Source organism: Rhinolophus ferrumequinum, chromosome 14 (genome assembly GCF_004115265.2).
Source record: "Rhinolophus ferrumequinum isolate MPI-CBG mRhiFer1 chromosome 14, mRhiFer1_v1.p, whole genome shotgun sequence".
Taxonomy (NCBI): domain Eukaryota; kingdom Metazoa; phylum Chordata; class Mammalia; order Chiroptera; family Rhinolophidae; genus Rhinolophus; species Rhinolophus ferrumequinum.
In genome coordinates, this window is record NC_046297.1 from 11,697,589 (window position 1) to 11,720,636 (window position 23,048).

Below are 23,048 nucleotides of genomic sequence, written 5' to 3' on the forward strand. Positions count from 1 at the left end.
CCTCTCAGCTCGGGGTGATCTGCACGGGCAAAGTGTATTTTGCCTCCATCTCTTTCAGCTGCTGGCTGGCACTGGGTGCTGGTGAGCTTGGGACTCGCAGAGGGAAAGAAAATGCACACACCTGTTACCTGGCTTTTCCAGGTCCAGAAGTTTGAGGACAGACTTGCCGTCCACATCGGGAGGCGGGTCGAGCCCAGCGATGTCCAGAATGGTAGGGGCCAGGTCAATGTTTAGAACGATCTGCGGGACTCTGCAAAGAGACAGATGGTTACGCCTCAAACCCAACACCAGTGGACGGTGGCACTTAGAACCGCTTTCTGCACACCCTGACTCACTGGCCTTCTGTGCTTCTCCCCTTGCCTCTGGTCCCCTAAGGAGGGTAGCTCCATTTGGCCAGGCTGACTCCGCGGTCAGTGACGGCACAGAGCAAAATGAACTGGCTTTCACAGGGCTCCAGCTGGAGAGACGCCCAGACCCCTAAGCTCTGGCCACACTGTCAGACAAAACCTGATGTATGGTCTTTGTAGGATGCATACTTTCTTCAAAAACCTGATCATCCATAACTCCTCCGTTGAACTTTAAAATCAGTCTTCTGAGGAAGGACACAAGGTTTTTATAGCTGAGTCCATTGTATGCTACCTAGTCTTTCACACGTAAAGCCTTCTAACTCTCGATCCGACAATTCGTAAGGTATTTCTAGTGATCTGAGGAGACGTAATACATTCTTCACAGAACCCCTTCTTACTGACATTGCCTTCTCCCTAGGATGTGATAAAGGCAGTGCATGGATGAGGTTCAGATATCTGGGTTCTGGGCCCTGCTGCTGCTACTTCCTGATCGGGGAGTCTGAGAAAGCACTGACGCTATCGAGCTTCCTCATCATTAAATCAGGGGTCCAGGCTAGATGCTGAAGGGCCCTTCCAGCTGTTGAATTCTACTTGCCTTCTTTTCTTCCACTTTCCATAATTGTTTCATGTACACGATCTCATTTTATACAAAACATTCTGTTGTGATTGTCAGGGCATAGGAAAACCATTTTATGATAGGAAAACAGAGATGCAAAGGGATGCAGTGGCTTGCCTTCTTTTCTTTTAAAAGAAAAATCATGCTTTTCAAAATTTACTTAAAAAAAACATTTAGTAATAATTTAAAAAATAAATAAAACAAAGAAGGTGGTGCTGGCTGTTTTTAAAAAAAGAGAGTGTTGCTGATTCAAAGAAGATAAGGATGAAGTTCGTAAAGACCACGTTCTGTGTCTGCATACGTGACATGGATTCTGGTCAATTTGGGAGAATTAATCATTGATACAGTTATATTTCCTTTCTCTTTAAATAGCATACTTTCGTTAATTTAACATGTGGTGGGGGTTGGGGAGGTGTAGGTTTTCATCTTCTAAATTACCAACCTACAAACGCCCTTTTTTTTTTTTTTTGGATGAAAGGAAACCAGACCCTGAGATCCGTAATCGAATTATCTCCGACGTACATGAACTACGACAGCTGAATGTTGCAAACAGAGACATACGTACATGGATCCTGGTTCTACACTTGGACCACGAATAAAGAAAGGCACCCGGATGTCAAAGTCATATGGCATGGATTTCCCCTTGACCAGTCCGAACTGCCCAATATGGTAACCGTGGTCAGCGGTGTAAATAATGTAAGTGTTCTCCAGCTCTCCCGTTTCCACCAGCATGTTATAGAGCTGAAACACAGCACAGGGACAAGTCAGAAGTAATTACGATGGCCCTAAATGACAACAGTGTTGCCACGATTTCCCCCCAATCTTTTCCCCATTATGTTTAAAAGGCGAGGGCTGCTTTAATAAGGCTGACAAACGCAAACAGTAACCATATTTTCCCGTCGCCTAAAATCCCAGAAGGAAAAAAAGTCCAATAATACAGCTGAAAAGTAACATTTTGAATCTGGTACATGCTACTTAAAGGTCTTTGTTCACTTATTTGGGGAAAAAAAAACAACAAAAAACAAAAACACAGAACAAAACGAAAAACAAGACAACCTCTACCACCAAACTTACAGATTTTACTTTGAATAATCCATCGTGAAAGCAAATGTTACCATCATTCTTAGAGCTGGTTACCAAGGGCTAAAAACAGGCCGCTTCTGAAAGCTAGATCTAGTCTTTAGGCAGGTCTTACTTGCCTTGTGTCATGTTTTAGAATTCACAAAATTCCAAATAAAATTTTGGTCGTTCTGGTTTCTTTTAAAAAGTCAGAAGACCTGACAAGGCCAGATCCGCATTTTTGTATGGCAAAAATTAGTTGGAGGTGAGTAGTTGCTCCTTGCTTTGGATAGGGCACTTAATTTCAAGTTCACTGCAATCCCCACCACTCCCTATTGCCTTATCCTGGACCTGTTTTAGTTATTCACATTATTTGCTTAATTCCTGAAGGTATTTGTGGGTGTAGCTCTCGACTTAGGGTGTTTTGACGTTTATCTCCTCTCTGCTGCTGGCTCCCCAAGAACCAAGCCTGGAGAGATAATAGAAGGGGGCAGAAGAAAAGAGAGGACCGATAAAGTCACTGGAGCTCTCGTTCCAAAACAAAAGAAACAGACAAACCCCAACAACAATAAAACAGGATTGGCAAGAATGGGTCCACGCAAGGGAAACTGGGCCAAAACCCATCACTGAGGCACCGACATGTGCTTACCCGTTCCACAGAATCATCCACTGACATCAAAGTCTGAAGCCTTTTGCGATGCAGAACGTTGGTAAATTCCATGTGGATGGGCAGCATGGGTCCTGTGTACTGCATAATCCAGTGCTTATCCATGTTTGGTGCATAGTTATAACTAGGAGTTCTGAAAATATCCAGAAAGGAGTCGTCTTACTATCTATTCTTGAGCCATTTAGAGAAATAGCTCAAGTTAAAGGTAGTGAAATCATTTAGGAAAGATCACGTAGACTCTGCTCCAGTATTTTCCTCTCTGCCATGTTCCTTCATTCTATGTTTCTAAGAAGGTCTGAAGTCTCCGCCACCCCCAAACAGCATACAGCCTCGGAAGGTATAAGGATTCAAACTTACAAAATCAAGACCGGCAGCTGAAAATCTCATTAGTGAAAGTTCATTTGGGTTTATTGAACAAAATGCGTAAAAACACCATCAAGATGATAATGGTAATGTTACAAACCTACAGACGAAACAGTAATGTAGAAAGGAATGTTTTCATGGCGATGTTAACTCGTAAAATTTTATTGCTAATTAGGCTATTAAATATAGTCACAAATATGCTATGTGGAACGATGATGAATCACAATTTCAATGTATTTTTTTTCTCTTGAATTTACTAGAGCATTTTATTGATTACTTATATATCTAGTCTCTACAAGTTTTTTCATTCCTAACCTTGTATATAGATACCATTAATTTAATTGGATTTGCTGGAATTATAACCAAGTCTACTTCTGCAATATACATGCTTTACCAATAAAGCTGTTCATTTTATAGATAAATCAACATAGGTGCAGGGTATAATTTTTGTTAACCACAGGAAAATGGGTCGTGCTGTTTTAGGACAGGTCAGTTCAAGCTTATATTTAATCTATTACAGAAATCCAAGGGATGTCCCATACTTTCCATTGGGGACCCATAAAATGTCACCTTCTCTTTGAAGTCTTACCTAACTCCCTTGAGCATTAGATGCTACCACCTCATATTCCCAAAGAATATATCTATACTAGAGCAATTCTCACACTGAAAATTATTGTATATATTTGACCTCTCCACCAGGCTATAATGTACTTGAAACTTCTTCTCAGCTGTTAAGTGTGTACAGCTGTTGAATGTTAAAAACATAGTATTTACCAAGTGTCAGGTATAGTGCTAAGTGTTTTATGCACATTAGATCCTTTCATTATCTCAGCTCTTCTGGAAAATAGGTTTATCATTCCCATTTTACAGCTGAGAAAACTGAGGCTTAGCAAAGTTAAACATTTTCCTCAGATTAACAAAATAGGCAGGTGGAAGAACCAGGACTTGATTCGAAGGTCCTTTTGCTTTAACAAAAGGAAAGAAAAGTCAAGTGAGGGCTGCTTCCTACCTCTGAGATTGCTTTTCACGTGAACCACGAGTTAACAAATAGCCAATCTCGCAAATAAGCAATAGTTCATGTGGATTAAGAAATTTGATTACCAGTCTCTGTCTGTTCTGGGAAGGATCCTATCGGTGGAAGGTAGTCACAGTGAAGACTGAAGGGGAACCTGGGTCATTTTTTATATTATGAAACTAGAGAAACCATCAGTTGCTGTGAGTCTGGGGAGCTCAGAGCCTCAAGCATTTACTGCACTGGTTCCGTTGTGGAGTGCATTTCCCATGGGGTAAACTTGGAGTTTCTGAGACACAAGAGTGTGCCTGGGGCATTGCACACTGAGCCATATCAATGGCACACGTTAGTGTACATTTTTTTCTGCCAGTGGATGTGCAGAACATCTCTTCTGATTGTTGAGGTTTTGGTGCCATTGGCCGGACAATCGGTATGGATGCTGGTTAACTAGCATCAATGCAGCAGCACAAAAGTCAGTATAACTTGGAGGGCAGAAGACTTGATCTATAAAAGTGTACAAGGTACCCACAGAGTGGAAGTCCACTCCCTTTTAAAGAGACAGATTTGTAGAGTGGTGGAGAAGCAGGTGCTGCCCAATTTGCTCACCTGTAAATGGGGATAATAGTACCTGTCTTAAAAAGCTGTTTTGAGGAACAACTTTATCTATCTGTCTATCTATCTATCTATCTATCTATCTATCTATCTATCTATCTATCTATCTCACCCTTAAAAGTGTCTAGAAGAGAGGAAACACATGAGTTTCCTACATGCATCAATAAAAAAAAGCACATTCTATATAAATAAGTACAGGTTGAAAAAATCCTGTAGCATTAAAAAACAAATGAGCTCCCAGGTACCACCTGCCATTCTTTTTAAGAGAAACTTGCAATATAGACTTTCTTCTGTTTACGAAGTAAATGACTCATAAACCAAACGGTCCCATTTTTCGGATGAAAGGGTGCCTCTTATCTAAATGTGAACCACAGGCTGAATTAGACTCTTGTAACTCAGGAGCTTGTGCAGGAGGAAAGGACGTTAAGCCTGCATTTCTTATTCTTTACTATTCTTACCATAGCATGTCGAGTTACAAACAGGATTGGATTAAGAGCTGAGGTGCAGCTGAGGGGGCTTCTAAATCCCATAGGAAAGGGATTTTCACCCGTTGGGGGTAGTGCGAGGTCAGAGGAACACACCAAGTTGGTAGTGAAAGGTCCCTAACCACTTGCTGATATGTGCCCCTGAAAAAGAATACAGCTATAAAAGATTCCACAGCGTTTCTTTGTAATACCTAAACATCCTCCTCTTTCTGCCTTTGATGTCGGTTCGCCTTAATTTTAAAATAAATTCAGCTGACTTTTTGAAAACCACAAAACTTCAACACAAATAAAAATTACAATAGTGAACTGAAACACAGGCTCACAGTGGGCAAATTATATCTTCCACCAGTTACCTTGATGTGCTTGGCATGGCTCCACCACACTGGGAGGCGGAGGGAAGGTTGCAGCAGATTACAAGCTTCAAATTGGACTCCCGGATTTCCAGAATGACATATGTTAAATCTGGCTTATATTAAAAGCGAGAGTTCAGACCAGTTGTCAAAGCTGTACTCCCCCGCCTTTCTTCCCTTAATTTCTTGATGAGAGAGATGACCCCCAGCTCTGGGGATAAAATCCCAGGTGGGGTCTCAGCAGGGGGAAGGGAGGGGGTATGCATTTGCCTTTTAAAGGAAGGCAGACTGCCACTGCTTCCCACAGAAAGGCAGCTGTTCAGAGACCTGCAGGTGGAAGGTCGGGGGTCGCTGAAATTGACAAAGTTGTTGAAAAGTGATCTTTTGCCAAAGGCCTGTGGTTGCCTCCTGCTGGGGTCCACCAAATTCCTGGAAGACGCAGCCCTGTGTCCCCCAGTGATAATTAAGGCTTGCTTCCCTAACTAAGAATCGCCTTACAATTACTCAAACACGGCCTGGAGCTGTCAGCTGGAACAGAAGCTGCCCACAGAAGCAGGTCATTGTTTTAGGGAGAAGTGGAAAACCACATATCCAATAGTTCCCGAATGTCTTAGAATCACATCCGAATTTTCATCCCAGCCCTGTTACTTACTAGGGTGTGATCTTGGGCAACTTTTTTCTCTAAGCCTCTGTTTCCTCATCTATAGAATGGGTATAACAACTTCAAAGAGTTCTTGTGAGGGTTAAAGGGGATTTCAGGGACTCTAGAGAACACATCCTGGGAAATCTTGTCATTTCATAGTGCATTTGATCGCGGTGACAACCCTGAGGAGCAGGCGGGGTGTCTTATTCCCATCTTACAAACGAGAAAGTAAAATGTACACAGGTCGCTCAGAAAGACCACGCTGGGGCCCCTCCTGCTCCTTCCCTGACGTCACACTGACCAGCGTCTGGAACCACAGTCCCCAAGAAGCACCCCAAAATCCCAGTCATCCAAAGAAGAACTGATACAAACGTTTGTATCAAAAGTCCTGAAATCCTGAGCCTTCATCCTCATTTAAAACATTAGCCGCTTCTGCTTCGTTTTCAGATGCCTCCCAGCAGGTGCTAGTGTCTACTTTTGCTGCAAATACAGAATAAAGTTTGACCCTGCAAAGGCACATTGGATGCATCCAGCGGAAAGGTACATCACGCTGGTTATTTGCTTTAAAATTGAGGGACAAAGGACCAAATCATCGTTTTTGAATTTCGGTTGCACTAAATCCGTGTGAGCTACAGTCCCATGTGCCTGGTCTGGTGAGACTTTCTGTGTAGTCTGTTCAGATGTGTGCTTTGCCCAGAACTGTGCACTCCAGACCTTAGACTCAAGGAAACAAACATACCCGTAACCCTCAATAGACTATTCCAATACTTAAGCCCGTTAACTTCTACCAGCAGGGACTGGCTGCACCTTGCTTTCCTCTAGTGGTTAACTCGTTGGACTGGCCTGCCCAGCCCACTAGATCACGGATTGTTTAGAGCCCACGTTCAGCCTCCCCCATCAATGCTGATTCTCCTTGCCTTTGATTCTCCTTCCAGTATTGCTTATTGACAAGAGAAATCGGAATCCTGAAAATCAGCCATGTCACCTTTCTTTTTGATGGGAGGGGTATTTCAGGAGAATAAGTCTTACTAGCAAAGAAATCGCTTCAAGAAACGCACGTGTTGTAGATTAAATCCATACTTGGGGGAAAGCAAAGAACTAAGCAGCTCATTCTTTGACCTGCTGGCCTTTGTTGTCACCAGTGAAAAGAAACATGTTTCTAAGTGTGTTAGATTTGAACATGTGTTTTCTTCACTTGTTCTTTAGTCTCAGACAACAACAACAAAACCTCACGCTCTAACTCTTCAAGGGTACTGGTAGCAGCAGTGCTATCATGTGCTGAGAAATGAACCAGGTCTGATCCCAGAAGAGGCCAGTTGCACAGATTTCAGACACACACTCAAAGCATTAAATTGGAAACTCTATACTTAATCTCTCCAGCCACATGATCTCAGCTTTGATGAAAACGGAACTTATTTGAATTTGTGGAGCTCTTCCTCACGAGTTCCAATGTCTTTAGGTAGGTAACGTGGAACACATGCAGAATAATGACCCAGATTCTTGTTATAGGTTATGCCATCAAACTAATTTAGAGTCTTCTAATGATGTTGCAAACTCTACTGAGAACTGTGCAAATACACCCATAGGAACCACTTCTAGTACTAATTGTGACAGGGATGGGTATGGAGAAAACCTGCTGGGAACATCACTGGGGTCCAAGAGAATCGAGTTGTGGCCCTGGCTTTGTACCCATTACTTATGTGACCTGGACAAAGCCATTTTCTTAAAATTTGACTTTGGGCTTTCATTTTTTAATAAAAACCTTATGGAACAATACTATCTTTAGGTGTCCTTTCAATTCACAAAACCAATGAACCATTTTTAAATGGTTTCATGTCAGCTAGTTGGTGGGGTTAACATGTTTATTCATTTGCTACACAAAAATATATCCCGTAACTAACTCTCCAGGAGCTGTGCTCAATGGGCACCAGCAGGGAGAGATGAAGCACTTCGTCCTGCCTTCAGGAAAGAGCAGCCTTGCATCACTCCAGAACCCCATTTACACAGTGTTTTGTGTGAATGCTGCCCCCTGGAGTTGTGCCGTTGGATTTCAGGGATCTGGGTAAACAGCCAGTACAATGGGATGGGCAGGAAAGGAGCGAGAGAAAAACACAGGAAAGGGAGCAACCATTTCTGCCCAAATCAGACATTTTTATGGAGGAATTAAAACTCATCTTCGAAAGCGTTTCATTTTATGTATTTGTGGAAGAAATGAAGTAAGGATGTGCACATTCTTTTTAAGGCAAGACATTTCTTTGCAACTTTAGGTAACAAAGGTGTTTCCCAAACTTTGTTTGGAGCCTTCCACAGAGGTCGTTTTCCCTGTAATATACTATGCTCATCCCAAAGCGCCACTTTCAGAACTATTCTTGCCTGTTAGTGGACATGGATTGTTCTACGGACAATTTAGGTTTCCCTTGAACTCGTGTTTGTGTGTTCACACACAGTCACACACAGGTATAGAAAGAAAGCACTGTGGGACTGGAAGAAAGAAAGCACTGTGGGACTGGAACAAAAAAAAAAAATTTTTTTTTTTTTTAAGTCGATAGAGGCATCTTTGGCAGGAAGGTGATAAGGGAGCTCCACAACTGCCCATCGAACTATCTAGTTAGGCCAGTGGACTCTCCCTTCCTCTCAGGGCTTTTGTTGCAGGTGCCTATTATCACGTCACTGAGGCCAAGAGACAGAAGTTACGTCCAAGTGAGAGTGAGGATACAGCATGACTCTGAGGATACTGGGAAGAGAACTTCCTGGAAAGGAGAGCAGAGTCTCAGCCACAGTGAAGGGCTTTATGATACGGATATTTATGAATATTATCGTGATGGGGGCATCCTCGGATTTCTTGCAGGCCCTGAACAGCTGAGCTACTGTCTGATTAAACAGTGTCTCCTGTCACAAGTGGCCGATAATCTGCTCTCCTTCTTAGTTGGTAGGCATAACCTCTAGCCTCGTGTGTAAAGCCAACAAGCCAATACTGGACTGGTTTCCTTTCTTTGTTGGGAACGGCACACACCGTGGAAACGTGATACATTTGCTCTGGGCTGGGAGGGTCAGATAGCAATAACCCAAAGCCGAACGAAAGGCATCTGGATAATGCCTGACCACCAAGGAAGGTGACCTAAAGGAAAGCGTTCACATTACTTGGGTCCCCCCGACAGGGTCGAGTCCGCAGCTTCTTGCTCTGTTTTCATTGGGCCTGCCAAGTACTTAACTTCGTACATCCCTTTGCTTGGCTGTATTTGTTGCTAATGTTTTCGCTAAGGAAACCGGCCTTTCAGGAGCTCCGTGCACCCAAATTGGCAAGCTTGTCTTCCATTTGTCTCACTCCCTTTGTCTGCGGACTGAACTGTGAACCTGTGCAGTCACTCACAGTGACAGGAGACGCACACTGACTCTCTCCAGCCCCTTCCTGCAGCGGCAGCAGGGGAGACCTTTACGACAAGAAGCCAGGAATCCAAGGCTGTCAGGCCGGCGGGGAGACACAGCAGATCTCTTAGGTGTGCCCAAGCCCAAGGCTTAGCAGTAATAGAAGCTGAGTCACTCAGCCAACCACATGAGTTTTCATTTTCTACGGCTAAGGCTGTTCTTCAAACTGGCACTTGCCCCTAGCACACATTTTGCACCTGGAAAAGATAACACAGCCTGGATTGGTGCTTATCCTGTCTGCGTTTTTAGAATGGCCAGGTGTGAGGGGCTCATCACAATGTGGGTCTTAGCTTGTCAAGAGATCTGTCATGTCACAATGGGCAAGTATCAACTTGTCATTTCTCTAGCTGCTTCCCCTAAACATTGAACTGAACCAAATGAAGCTGCACTCTTTGGAGGTCAAGAAAGATCAAATCAAGAAAGGACAGGGTTCACAAGAATTAACATCTATAGGGTGGCTTCTATGTCCCAGGCCCTCCCAGGGACGTTAGCTACGCTGCCTCTCTTTATTTTCATCATGTCAAGGGGCGAGTATTATCCCCATTTTACAGGTGAGACAATGGAGGTTCTGAGAGATTAAAGAAATTGCCCTCGCACCTAATGAGGACAGCTGAGATAGGAACCCACTCTTATTTGTCTCTAAGGTCTGAATACTTTCCAAGTGGCCGTGTGTACATCTCCCTTTATGAAGTCCCTAGGAAGGCACACAGGTGGTTCATTTGAACTTAAAAGGAATAACAGAAGCTATTTCCACGCAGAAATGACCGAGTCAGGTATTATGTCATGACCCTACTAACTGCCCTCCGGTGACTCTCTGCTTATGGTTATGTAACAATTCACACAAGTCCTCAGTATTCTGCTAGTTTCCCATTTGGCTTTATCCCTATTGCTTTCCTTGCCCCCATTCTCCACTTCCCAGGTCACATTTCAGATCGCCTCACTTCCATGGTGGCCACTTGTCCGTGCCACATTCTTTTCCAGAAATCATCGGCCCTGTCTGTAGAATCAGCTGCAGGAATTTTACCCATCCTTTCAGGCCCATTTTGAATGTTTCCTTGTCCATAAAGTTTTCCTGGTTTCCCCCAAAGATGTGAACGCTTCTTCCTCCAAACTTCCACAGCCCCCTGCGTGCCTACTGGAGGTCTTATCACTTGTGGTCCTACTGGTGATATGGCTACTTGGACACTTGCGTGTCTTCCCACTAAGGTGGGGTGGGGGGCCAAGTTATTCTGCCAAGGACCAGACAGTCAGTATTTTAGGCACTGCAGGTCACACTCTGCTATTGTATTGTGAAAGCAGCCATAGACGACAATACCTAAATGAACTGTGTCTCGGTAAAACTTGATTCACAAAACCAGATGGCAAGCTGGATTGGGCCCCCGTGTGCCACCCCCACTGGTTCTCCAATGTCAGCAATTGTGTCTTCTTCATGTCTACATCCCAACTGCCTAGGTCACAGGTAGCACTCCTAAATGTTTGTGGAACTAAACAGAATTTTTAATTGCTGGAAGCAGAGCTGCTTCCTTAGCTGTCACGGAGGCCCTGAGAACTCTGCAGATTCCTCTCCTCCTGAGATTGTCATCTGTGCCCGACAGTCTCTGAACCTGCGGCTGAATTTTCCTGTAGGCTCAGGACCTTGCCTTGAAGCTTCAAAGGCAGGCTGACTCCTAAGGAGCCACAAAGCTCATTCTGTCAACCCCTTCTCCTCAAACTTGGGGAAAACACGGGTAAGGTTTGGTTGTGAAAAGTCAACTTAGCCTAGGAATCTGCTAACGCAACAAAGGAAGCTGCATAAGGTGATTTCTGACTCAGAGGAAAGGGGAACATGGGTCCCAGGGCGGGAAGAAGCCCGCTCAGACCGTTTTCTTTCACAGAACCAGCTGGTTACTGAATTTGTAAGGGACCTGTAATGGAGAGCTGCTGGCCACTGGCTTCCTGGTTATCTATAGGATAGATCTTCAGAGGCCTCGTTGAGATGATTGAAATCCCACTGACAACGAGTCATCCATCTTTCAGTTATCATCAAACACAGAATATAAAGAAGAGGTTCTCCAGGGATGGGTAACGACCAGCAACTGGAGTGCCTTCAGTAGTTACTTCTCTCTTTTCATAAAGAAGTATAGTTGACCCTTGAACCACATGGGTTTGAACTGCGTGGGTCCACTCACACGTGGAATTTTTTCAATAGATCTACAGTTGGCCTTTCGTATCTCCAGGTTTCACACCGTGGATTCCACCAACTGTGGATTGAAAATAGTATTTTCGATCTGTGGGTGACGAGGGCTGACTGCACACATTGTTCTACACCATTGTATACAAGGGACTTGAGCATATGCAGATTTTGGCACGAGAGGGAGGTAGCCCTGGAACCAATCCCCTGCAGACACCGAGGGGTAACTATAGCTAGGTTTTTGGGGAGTCAAAAGCTATATGTGGATTTTCAACTGCATGGAGATCAGCACCCCTAATCTTCCCATTGTTCAAGGGTCAACCATACATCTCATCTTTTTTTCTCTTTGCCTGGGATCGTGGCTAGAAAATCAGTGTGGATAAAAAGGGACGGTATTTAAGCACTAACAGATTAAGAACCGACTGGGGAGGTTTAGTGAGAAAGGAAACAGAAATCAACTCCCTCTTCCCTACCTCTCTGATGGCTAAACTCTCAGCAGACCCAGAGCCAGCTCCTCTGTTTAGAAGACTGCATGTTATCACAAAGGAGAAGAAGAAAATGAGTCCACAGAAATCATGTTCTCTGCTGCCAAAGCATCCAGACTTTTTCCACCCTTGGCTAGAACCACCAACATAATGCAGCCCTCTGCTCTGTCTCACCCCCCCACACCGTCAGCCCCCTTCTCCGTGCCTCCCCACCCACTCCTTTCAAAAAGAAACATTAGGTTATTTTAAAGCTGTGACCTGGGCAGGCCTCTTGGGCAAGCCCCCTCAAGCTGCTTTCTGGAATAATTCTAATTGCACATCTGCAGCAAAGCTGCCACAGTCTTCACCTATAAAATAAATCCATGTTGCTATAAGCAGATGAGGCTCAGCACTCGGCCGCTGTGAAAAGCATACTGTTTGATCCTTATTATTATTCGATTACACTCATGAGTTATCATTTAAGACAACTGAAGGGAAGTCTGGATGGAAACAGCCGCCGTTCACCCTGTGTGTCTCTCTCCCTCTCCTTTCAGTGACTTAGAAGTGCAGGGGATGTGATTCCGAATCAAACCACCTGGACAAGGCCCTTGATTGTAGGCCCTGTTGGCCGGCCTGTTCCGTGGTCTCCGGGCAGACGCCCGCATTCCTACCAAGTGGAAGGAAATGGGGTGTGGGGAGCAGTGGGGTGGGGAGCAAAGGAAAGGCCTGTGTTCAGCAGGTCCCAGAGCTGATGGCATTACTCACATGTGTTGGGAAGCATTGGGGTACAGTTTTGAGAACTGTGGGGCCGAGTCCTCCGGGCCGTGGGGTGCCGCGTGGCTGATCACCATCATTATGGGCCTATGGGGATACATTCTCTTAGACATTTTGAAGTAATTAATGCTCTCGTTAGTGATTAAGTCTGTGAAGTAGTCCTGAAACATACATTTGACACAAAACAAAAATTACAAAAGGTGACATTCATCAGATCACATTTGAATACTGCTTTCCTCAGAAGCAACTCAGTGAATGACGAGGTACGCGCTAAAGCCGGAAGGAGCACTGTACTTCCCAAGACAACAAAACACCTTCCCTAACAGACAAAAATCCGTTGCCAGTGACTTTCTAGAGTTGCTAGCTCGGCAACATGCAAAAAAACGCATTTTAAGGAGTGCACAACTTAGCAATGAGGAAAGAAAAGTCAAGTCCTGTTTGCCCAAGATAGCGATCAGATCTGGCAACCCAAATGCTAGAGCATATGAAACACCGGATACATATTTCATTCTCAGATTTCGTTGATGTAATCCGTTGACAAAAAATTTAATTACTCCAAGGGCAGAAAACACCCACACCCACTACATATTCATTCACAGTTACAGAACACACACACACACAGATACACACACACACACACACTCACACACATGCACAAACAAATGGAAAGATCTTTTCTTCAAATTGAAAAAAATCCCGGTGGGAATTATACAATAATTCCTAAGGAAAACCTTGGCCAAAATCTGGGTGCACAGGGAGAAGCTGCAACATTGTATCAATTAATTCACTTGAAACACTAAATATGGGAAGCAGTTGATTTCCTGCAGATTATCCTCTGTTACTTGCACAACTGAAATGATACAGCTGCTGAGATTAGAGCCTGACTTGCTAATAAAATGCCTTAACTTGCAGTCCAAGGGGCTGATGCGAGTCTATAAGGGGGAGGGAGGAAATGGAATGAAAAGGAAAGAAAAGATGAAAACTTAACTTAAACCACCTGCTTCTCTAAGTGTGTATCAATGGCCTGGAGCTCCAGCATAAACTTCAGAAAGTGCCCAGGCAGGGTTCACAATGTCAGAAGCTTCCAGGCATGACTAATCGCATATAGATTTAAGAACCAGAACAGCTGCAAAGAACAGTGCCCGAGGGACAAAATCTGTGTCACGTGTCATTGTTAGGACAAGTCCACAGCCTATCACCTTCTTCCAGGGGGGGGGGTCTATTTCATTCTTTCCCTCACTTTAAAAAAGATATATATTCCTTTTGGACACAGTTGTCTTTGACACTTAATCAGCTGTGATAATGGGCGAGTTACGCTGATTTAGTCTTTGGAGGGAATCTTGATTACTTTGCTCTCCTTAGGACAACAGGGAAAGAAAGGTTAATGGCTTGAACAAGGAGCATGAAAAGCATCCCCACAGATAAAAAATGATAGCAGTGACAATTAGTGGACTTTGTAGGACCGTTGCTCAAATCTGCCTCTAAGGTCCCTCCCAGCTCTCAACTTTGATGAGTCTGGAAACCTATTAGCAGTGTCTGTGAATTCATTTGCATTCGTTGTTTTCTGAAGGGTATAAAAGGGCGAGACTGACTCCTAATCTCTCACCAAGTCCCTTGCGCTCAAATCAGGTCAAGCATAAAGACAGTTTTGTGGCAAAATGACATCGAGTCCCCTCTTTCTGATTTCTACCAATGCCTCTTTCTAGTGATCTGCGCTAAATGGAGCCGATTCTTGGCCTTTTTGAGGCAAATGAGGAAGAGATGGGTATGGCCAGAAGGGAAGAGGATATTTTAGGCTAATTAGGGACTAAATTCAAAGATATTTTTCCTCCTCACTCCTGTGATCTGAAAATCGTTTTATTTACATTGGCAATCACAGAACCTTTGTGAATGAATTTTAAAGTCTAATGTACGATCTATTCGTTAGAGAACCGTGGGACATGTCAATTTCAGTTTCTATGAACTAATGTGGGAACCTGAGGATTGACAGGCTTCGAGACTTTGGTGGACTCTGGCTGCCATGGGGCAGGTATCCTTGTCACATATCTAAGCTTGGTCAGACGGAAGTAAAAGCAGGGAGTGTCGTTTCCCAACCTTTGATTATCCTGCTTGTCTGCTCTTATTTGTACATCTAAATCTGAAGACAAAATCGACTTTCATCCTAATGAAAAGCAAAATAGTACAAGATGAACATTTGATTATGCGGACAAGTCCTCTGGGGGTGGGAGGGAAACCAAAAATTATCACAAGACAGAATGGATGCATCTATGATTTTCTTGATGATACTTTCATCAAAGGCTGATTGCCTTCTATTCTAATGAGGGGGGAAAAATTACTACATAAAGTCAGTGTTCCTTGAGAGTCTTTTCTTGCCTGGAGTTTAAAATTACCTTAACATTTCTCATTCTAACATTGTGAGAACATAGAAAGCCGATCTTGTGGATAGGTTAACTCACTGAAAATGGCTGTTCCCCATTATGCACAAAGTAAATTGAAGCAGTGTAAAAGGGCCTGAAAATTACCTTTGCATAATCAAATCCATGCTTTTCTTTGATGCCATTGCGACAAACAGTGTAATTATAGAAACGAGAATTCTTGATTAACCCAAGCCATTCTCGCCACCCAGGAGGGATGTAGCTGCCATTATATTCATTGAGGTATTTTCCAAAAAAGGCTGCAATGGGGGGAAAAAAAGGATTATTGTCTCATATGAAATGATTGCTCATAAATAAATGCATAAACATGACATGCTGGCTTGAAACAGAGACAGTGAAACAAAAGTTAACCTAGGTAATAGTGGATGCCAAAATAGCATTAATGTAATATTCCGACCCTTTGGGAAAATGACATACACACATTTTCCTTCTGAATAAATAAAAGTAGCCCCCAAATACACGGCTTATTGTTCAATAAAATCACCGTAACAACCATGGTACAGTGGATGCAGCTATTCTTGTGGTTCTACGGGGGATACCAGCAGAATGTAGCCTTTTGTTAAGTTGATGTAACAATAAGAGAAATAGCCAGTGTGAGATTTACAATGCCACCCCTGGGCACGTATTGGAGAATTGAAAGTTCAGTCTTTGTGATAAATGAAATTTCCCAACTTACTGTTGGAGAGTTGTGAATTACAGAAACACGACTGAAAAGCTTGTCTTTGTTGTTGCATATCCAGAGAGCACAAATTTTGTGGCGAACTCCATTTCTATGGGACGTGGTCAAGGTTTTTATGTCACGTGTATTTTAGGGCATCCGTGTTTACATTCTGTGTCTTTTATGAACGTTTATGTCTGTTGGTAATCAAAACATTCTGGCAACATGGAGTTACTACATAGATAAACTAATTTTCCTAGAATGATATAATCCTATAAAAATTTGCGCCAGAATCATTCCACTGTGCCTTGAACAGGCCACTGGAAGGACTTCACATTCTAACTTCGGCATGTCACATCCAAGAAAGGCGACTGTGCATCACGGCTTACTGAGCCTTTTGGAGAGAGACACCGAGGATTTGGTCCCCTGCCAAAGATAACGATAGGAGAGGAGGTGACAGGGAGAGTAAGGCGGGTTGGGTTTCAGTTTCTATGAACTAATTTGGAATCCTAGGAGTGATAGCCTTAGAGACTTGAGATTCTGGGGTTTCAGGAACACAGTGGGTGCGATTCTCAGTAGGATACCTATCATCAACAGAAAGGTAGCCATAAATGTATTGCTGGCACACTTTTGAGAGAGAAAGAGGGTGATATTTGTAATTATTGTCATTCCACCAGGAAAACAGGTGTAAGCAAGCACTATTCAGGGTATACCTAGATGTTTGATCACCCTATTAGGCACACACATAGCGTTCCCCTCAAGTATGAAGGACTAGAGACCATTTTATATATGTACATATAGGGATACATATGGGTGTAGGCATATGTGTGTGTACACACACACCTGCATCTATTCACACATGCATGCAGTTTTAATTTTCCTGATTTTTTAAAAGGCTGCCATCTTTAATCGAGGGAGAGACCATGTCCTCTGCCGTCTGTGTCAAAGCCATTCTCCGTCTCATTAAGCAGGCTTTACAGGTGCCTCCACTTACATACACGAGGAAAGGGAGTTCCTGGATGACTGGATTGGATGATGGAGCAGATCCTAGAATCCAGGCACTTCCAGGTATTGCTCCTTAAAGCACACACATCTAAACCTTTTTCACATTTTCTTAATGAATTATTTGTCGTACGTCATTCTGTGTCTTTAAGGGATAGCTATTTACCCTGCTTTCATCTTTGATCAACAACTACCTGTAGAAAGCCTCCATCTGAACGTTTTACTCGACCTTAAGACAGTCGTCCAAACAGAATCATTTTCCCTCCTAAATTTACTTCTCTCCTCAAGTATCCTTTAATTCTCTGAGTGGCATAATCACGCCCTGCTGTTTAACCAGGCTTGACAACCTAGAACCTTCCCTGATTCCATCTGCTCCTTTGCTCTGCTTGTCCAGCAGTAGCTACCACCTGTAGGTTCTACCGGGTAACAGCTCTCGAAACTTCCCTCTTTCTCTGATTATGACGCCCCTCATGGATGCTCGTAGTCTCCTGACCAGCTTCCTTAGCCAGGCTCCAGTCTTTCTACTCTCACTGCCACCTTCCTGAAGACCTACTCTGGTCACATCACCCTCCTCTCACAATCTAGATGGACCTTTGTTGCCTGCAGAATCACATTTAATTTGATAGCGTGCCATCCAAGGCCTTCTGAACAAAATCCCTCTTTGCAACCCCATCTTGCGTTCCTGTTAACTGTCCCTCTCTCCAGCTCTGTTTGCTCTGGTTTCCACTTCCCTGCCTCTGTCAGGGCTACTCTCTCCATCTCCCTCTCTGGGTATCAAGGCCAGAGCACAGGCCATTTCACTCCCACTCTTCGCCCCAATCCCACAGGAATTTCTGTCTGTGCTTTAATGCCATCTTCCCTTTCTTCCTCGTGGCACAGTCATGTTCATATTTAAGCCTCATCCTTCTTAGATGGTAAGGCATTTGAGGGCCAACACAGCCTTTGCCTCGTCTCTGAACCCCACCCCCATCCTCGCACATAGTATAGTATCTCCATAATTTTTGTTTCTTGAACTGGAATTCATGGACCTCCCCCCATGTATTCTGGGGATTCCAGTCTTGTTAAGTGTTGCGTTTTCCACTCAAATTATAATGTTTTAAAGCTGATTTGGTCTAAATATTTTCATAGACTAGAGCTTCAGAGTTGCTGAAGTTGATACTTCTCAGATGCATTTCCTTCGAAGGGTTGACTCAAGCCTGAGGAACATGACAATGTTTATTTAGTTGTTGAATAAAGGCGTTTATCTCTTGAATCTGTGAATGAGTGAGTCAAACAAATCATCACTTAGCCAAACGCCCACTGTTGGAGGATTCTGCCAGGGCCCTGAAGGAGATCGAAGGGTGTAGGACCGAGTGTCAGAGGCTCTCACGTCAGCTATGACTCAGGGTTTCCCTCCGAGCTGACTATGTACAGTAGGAATTCTCCTAATGAGGGTTTCTTGTCTTCACAGATTAACCCACCACCTTCTCACAAAGAATCACAACATGTTTTTCTGACAAAAGGCAACATAACTGGGAGTCACAGGCAACTGACCAAGACCACACCCCACCATCATTACTTCAGAAAGGGTCTGTTTCCAGGAACCTACCGCTTAATGAGCTCAGGCACAGATCTCGCCTCTGGCCTGCTCCTCGGCCCTGGGGGTTGATTCCATTTTTCTCTCTTTTTGTCTTCCAAGCAGTAAAAGAGTATAATGGTTTGGGATATAAACCCTAGAGCCAGCCCGCCTGGGATCCAGTCCTGGCTTGCTACTTGCTAGCTATGCGTCCACGGGCAAGGTACTTGACTGTCCCCCGCCTCCAATTCCCTTTCTGTAAAACCGAGAAGGTGATAATGGCAGTGGTAGGGTGGTTGTCAGGATTCAAAGACTTCAGACACAAGTATTTGCTGAATACAGTGCCTGGCACGTAATAAGGGCTTTTTGAGTGCTGCTGTCACTAGTATTATCAGCACCGCCACTATCGTGATCCTTTCAACTCTGAGTTCTGATTTGAAGTCATTCACCATTCGGCAGTACCAGGGAACCTCATCCTAGGGTTGACAGATTTTTTGAGAGGTCACATAGTTTTCTTTTCCCATCTGACTTACTTTTGTGGCAACAAATTCTCACCCATTTGGCTTCCATTTTCCTGCTGGATTCATTTTAAAAGCTGTCCTGCTACTTTTAGTTTTATTTTTGTGTGTTTTCCCCTCAGGGCAGCCATGCCACGTCATTCCTGCCCTCCCTTCATTGTTTCACTCGTTAGGTTATTTTGTACTGTTTCCTATCCATTGCCATGGCTATTCCCTCTCTGTTAATCCTCCCCTTGTAAACTATTTCTGCAAGTCTCCTAACTGTGCTTGTTATTCATGTCAGAACTCCCTCCAGGTTTTTGGTGTCTTTGTGTTAATGGAGTGTAAAAAATGTACTCAGTATTCCAGATGTGCCCTCACCCATCACGCTTGTTCCAAGAGAGGCTGGGATCTCATGAGTCACGATGTGGCACCCCAGTGTTGGCAGCTTCAAGTGACGCTGGCCTTTCTTGTTGCCTCCTGACATTGAGACTCATTTGTAATCACCCCTGGCCTCTTTCAACATTACGCGGCCTGGTAGCGCTCTGCAATTGATTATCTGGGCTTCTAATTATTTTCCTCCAGATGTATTAAATCTCTTTTTCCCTCCCCAAAATGAATTTCATTTTCTTGCTCATATTGCCTTTATAGTATGTGTAGTTTGAAGTTTTTCTCTCTTTTGGCATTGGCAATTCAACTCAACTTACTACTATGCTATCTGAATACACTGCTAACATGCCATCATCCTTCTATACCATTTTCTTCTCTGGGACTCCATTAAACACATCTCTTCACAGCTGTTTAAGAAGGTGGTGGTGGTGGTGGTGGGGTTAAGTGACAGGGAAAAAGATTAGAAACACCTGATTATAATTATTTTTGACTTGAGGCCATGATACTCTGTCTACGACTATCTGTTCCACAACACGTAGAAAAATTTCCTTGAACTATATGAAGCAAAGGCATTTATTTTTAAGTCGGCTTAAAAATAGTAACTACATAAAAGATTTTTGATGCCGTAGAGAAGTTACATCTTGTTTAATATAAAAATGGCATACTAACTGAGCTTTTCCTCTATGTAATTGATAGATGTCGGTCGCAGGATTTCACTGGTAGTAACTAAAAATATACACAATTTTGAACCAAGTTAAAATTATGATTTATTCTTATGTCGACTTGTACACATGAGTCTGGTTTCCCCAATTAGATTGTAAATCTAATGAAGAAAGGGGTCTTATTTTATATCTCTTCGTATCCTAGTGTCTAGTGTAGTTCTAAGCCTACTGTGGTTCAATGAATAGCATACTGTATCATATGTTTATGTGCTTACCAAAAAGCTATAATACCATAACTCATAAAAATAGGAATATTAGTTTGCCTTACTTTAAATGAATTCTACATTAAAACAATCCCATATTAGAGAATTAGTATACTTGCTATAAGTTACATAAATTTTGCAATGCACCATATTTTGCCATGTATAATGCGTATTTTTTTTTATAATGCGTATTTTTTTGCCCAAATTTATGAAGGAAAAATAAGGATGAGCCATAATACATGGGTAGTACTAATTCCGTATCTACATAAATGGTTTTAATTCTTTTATTTATGCTTATGAGTTAAAAGTGTAACTCTAGAAATCAATAACAATATCCATATGCAAAATAATACCCTGGAATACAATCATAGGTTTTGTCGAACTTATGACGAACTTGTAACTGCAAAGAATTCTTGGCCTTCTATGATGCGTAAATATAGTAAATTTGTTACCATTACATAAAATTTCTTGTACTTATGTCTTGGTGCTGTGCTTTGTAATTATTTGTTACATTAAATTTCTTGTACAGTACATTAAAAAATAAATGCTAAAGTTATTTATAATACAAACAACAAGCACCTAAATGTAAACAAATAAAATTTTGAATTGAAAAATTAAAACGAAAAATTTTTTCCCTGAAAGTTTGGACCAAAAACGTAGGTGCGCATTCTACACTGCAAAATACGTTAAAAAGATATGAAATTAGAAAATTGATTAATTTGTCTAAATTATTTTGTTACAAAAGAATTCTTTACAAAAAGATTTATTGCAGATCTCTATAAAATATTACCCCTTCCACTCCAGTGATATGAAGTAGAATTTTAGTAAGACTAAAATTTAATTCACATGAGAGTTCATGTATCACGTGTTCTGATTATAATTTGAACACTACAATTTTTAAATAAATCAACATAATAATTACAGTGATTATAATAAAATTACAGTATAATTTTGGACAGAAAAACAACGTAGGAATCATCCTAGTTCAATCTTTGCATTATAAACATTGGAAAACTGGCCTTTACAAGTTCTCAGAACAAATTAAAGGCAGAGCTAAGATGTGATTGCAGCTCTCCTGAGTTTTTGTTCAGCATTTTTGTTAACACTTGATGCTGCCTCTCAAATGTGGGTTATTACTTTTACCTTAGACACGTATCCTACGTTTTACATTCATGTCTATACCCTCACAAGAAATGTAAACTAAATTTTGTTTTTGAGCATACAGTCAGGCAGGATATTCACTTTTATGACAGATATCCCATGTCATTCCCAGTTCACTTGTCAGAACATAAAATGCAAGACATGTTCCTGTATTTTCCCCTTCTCGAACATTTAAGCTGTTGTAGAGTCATATTTTCCATGAGTAAATTTAGAAAAATTTAGGCAATAGCCAGTCCAAAAATATGCCTCAGTTCTGAAAAAGAAAATTCATGTCATGTAATAGTAAATACAATATTGGATCAATTCGATTCATTAAATCCATGTATTCTGGATGCCTCCCAAAATAAGCCTTTTAGTAATTTGTCTTCTCTGAGCTGTTCTTCATAAATCTGATTGCTGCTTTATGCTTCTCTCTTAATGGATATTTATATGTAATACACATTTCAGTTTCTGTCATTTTTTTTTTTTTAGGTTCTCTGCTAAATGTTCTAAATAATGTATTCATTAGTAGGAAAACAATAAAATATTTATACATTGGCTCTTTTCCGACTAGTCTAGTGGCTCGTAAATAATTATGCTGGTTTGATCCCTGCTCACCAGTTCTTAATTTCCTAAGGTGCCTGTCATCTTGATGTGCTTATTTGTCTATTTTCAAATGTTTCTCTGTCCCTGGCTAGATCAATAATTATCATCGTAGAGACATCTTTACCTCTTAATTGTCTCAGACACTTCAATATGTTCCCATCAAAGATAAATTTAAACTCTGTAGATCTCTATCACTGCCATTTTAGTCTTCTGTTTGTAATTTTTCTGATTTATGAATGGACACATCAAAATTTATTCTCCTAACTAAAATAATTTGGAAAAGTCTTTTGTTTCCCTTAAAAATTCTTTTTAATTTATAAGATGACTCACTATAAATTCCATTGTAACTTCAGTGTTTATCTGGACCCTTGGGGGAAAGCTTGGCTTCGGAATCAGATTTAATTTTCAGGAAGAGATCTCCTGTGCTTGGAGAAGACAACTAACTGAAACAGGCCCACTAGGCTGTACAAAAGGATAGACACCCCTGCCACTGGGGAGGCCACAGTGTGCAATTTCATCCTAGACCTAACCCACAAGGTTAGAGCAGCATACTGGAAACAGGCCTGAAGACGATGCCTGATCTTGACATTAGAACATCAAATGTGTCACTTCAGCAAGTCACCTTCATCTGTGGGTCTAAGTTTGCTCATCTGAAAATAAGGGAATTGAATTAAACTAGCTTGGAGTTTTATTTAAGCTCTGGTAATCCACTGTAGGGTGGATACAGCCTAGCATAATTAAAACAAGCACCAGAATACACTACGTTTCTTAGAAGCAACGACGTTGTTTTTATCTTGGCGACTCAGTGTACTTTGTAATGGACGGTGTTTCAGTTTTTGCCTTTGCTATCCT

The 23,048-nt window shown here is 42.2% G+C and overlaps 1 protein-coding gene across 5 annotated transcripts in view; it reads right to left on the reverse strand.

Annotated features, from left to right (window-relative positions):
- SULF1 (sulfatase 1) overlaps positions 1-23,048 on the reverse strand; it is a 147,575-nt gene that overhangs the window by 32,873 nt on the left and 91,654 nt on the right. For all 5 annotated transcript variants that reach the window (XM_033126610.1, XM_033126609.1, XM_033126612.1 and 2 more), the window contains 5 exons: positions 15,511-15,662; positions 12,980-13,149; positions 2,672-2,822; positions 1,529-1,704; positions 122-250 (listed from right to left, as the gene is read on the reverse strand). In XM_033126610.1, the coding sequence (XP_032982501.1) occupies positions 122-250; positions 1,529-1,704; positions 2,672-2,822; positions 12,980-13,149; positions 15,511-15,662 (778 nt within the window). The remainder of the gene's footprint in view (positions 1-121; positions 251-1,528; positions 1,705-2,671; positions 2,823-12,979; positions 13,150-15,510; positions 15,663-23,048) is intronic.